Consider the following 1,765-nt stretch of genomic DNA (forward strand, 5'->3'; position numbering starts at 1 on the left):
CATATTATACAGCTATAACGCGACACTATCATGCTATTACATATTATACAGCTATAACGCGACCCTATCATGCTATTACATATTTCATCACGTTCGGTTCACTAGCATGATTTCATTGGACAATATTTCAGAGCCGGGTACGTACATGGCTTTTGGTGTGAGTGGTTCACAGCATGCGACTAGCATGTTAAATGCGGACGCCACGGTGGCTTGGATAGACACACAGTCGAATCTACCACGTGCAGAAGATTACTTCCTCAGGGACTATGCTCAGGTGTGGTACTGCTGCTTTACGCTGAAAGGGTCTATGTACCCGAGGGTACTTTCCGGCAGTAGCCTGGGGGACATAGACCCTATCAGCGGTACTGCTAGCGACTGCGAACGCCACTCTCCAACGTATAAGATGTCCGTATAAATTACACGTTTTAGATCCACGATTCCCACAGGGTCTATCGAATTAGATTTTTATCAGACACGCAACATAACCGCGAAGTGGAATCTACAAACGTGTATCAGGTGTGCTGTCTCACTCTTGATGATATTGAAAAGCAAACATAAATTTTGGCTGTGATGGGCGCGTAGCACTTTCCAACATTCCGATTATAGTTTGGCTTCCTCTAGTAAATCTTATTTATATCAAAATTTTTTTTTATCTACTGCAGTGCACGGGGGTGTCAGGAGCATGTCCAGATACACAGTTTGGCGGAACGAATGACGTGATAGTACAAGGATTCAAGATTGCAAACGGAACCACGGGGATATATGTCATCAGGAAGCTCTTATCAGAAACAGGTACGTAATTAATACAAATAGCACGTGGTTAATACATGCCAGCATGACATTACTGCATATCTAGCCCAGCAGTAGACATTTCGTCATGATATAATACATGACACAGCATGATATAATAGCACGTGACTATTATATCAGGAGTGTCATAATATATTATATTATATGTATAATATCAGGAGTCTATCTATATTATGACACTCCTGATTATATGCCAGCATGACATCACTGCATCTAAACCAGCTGCAGGCATTTCCCAACATCCCTATTTGCAGCAGTTCCATCCGACGTCTGTACGAGATAGCTACGCCCGCTTAAATTTTGTTTGTAGGTCATTCAAGGACGACCAGTTTACACACAACTTTTTATCACGCGCGCATGCCAGATTGTCGACTTTTCTGCATTATACCGAGCAGCGTTTTTAGAACACCGTTATCGCAATTCTGATTGGCTAGAGCTACCTGTAAAATACGTCACTGACGAATAAGCCAATTAGAGTAAATGCCTTTTAAAGCATATACTGGTGATTTTGAGCAGGTGATAATAAGCACGACAAGGCCCATACTGGAGTGAAGAATATCGTGTGGGCCATTGGACCAATCAACAACGATGGCATTGTTTCCAAGCACTCACATACTATACAAGGTGGATATGAGCATATATTCGCGACAAATTTATATTGGCTTGCAATCTTAAATCTAACTATCAAACATGTATGGTCTGTTTTTAAATCTTTACTACCTACTTTTTTTAATCTACTCTACTTTCTTTTTCTTTTCTTTCTTTAAAACTGTTGTTACTAATCTTTATTACTTCAAGCAGAAAATTTCTGTGTAAAATAGGGAATTTTTTTTAACAACAACATCCACCGAAGCCTGGCAGAGAGAATATTTCTTTAGAGAGAGAGAGAGATAGAGAGAGAGAGAGAGAGAGAGAGAGAGAGAGAGAGAGAGAGAGAGAGAGAGAGAGAGAGAGA

General features: G+C 40.6%; 1 protein-coding gene across 1 annotated transcript in view; it reads left to right on the top strand.

Annotated features, from left to right (window-relative positions):
• The window catches only part of LOC106811316 (protein Skeletor, isoforms B/C-like), a 15,285-nt gene that overhangs the window by 8,631 nt on the left and 4,889 nt on the right, over nt 1–1,765 (top strand). Inside the window, exons 9-11 of the mRNA XM_014814891.1 lie at nt 132–274; nt 663–792; nt 1,327–1,434. Of these exons, the coding sequence (XP_014670377.1) occupies nt 132–274; nt 663–792; nt 1,327–1,434 (381 nt within the window). The remainder of the gene's footprint in view (nt 1–131; nt 275–662; nt 793–1,326; nt 1,435–1,765) is intronic.

The sequence above is a fragment of the Priapulus caudatus genome, unplaced genomic scaffold, assembly GCF_000485595.1.
Source record: "Priapulus caudatus unplaced genomic scaffold, Priapulus_caudatus-5.0.1 Scaffold527, whole genome shotgun sequence".
Classification (NCBI taxonomy): Eukaryota; Metazoa; Priapulida; class Priapulimorpha; order Priapulimorphida; family Priapulidae; genus Priapulus; species Priapulus caudatus.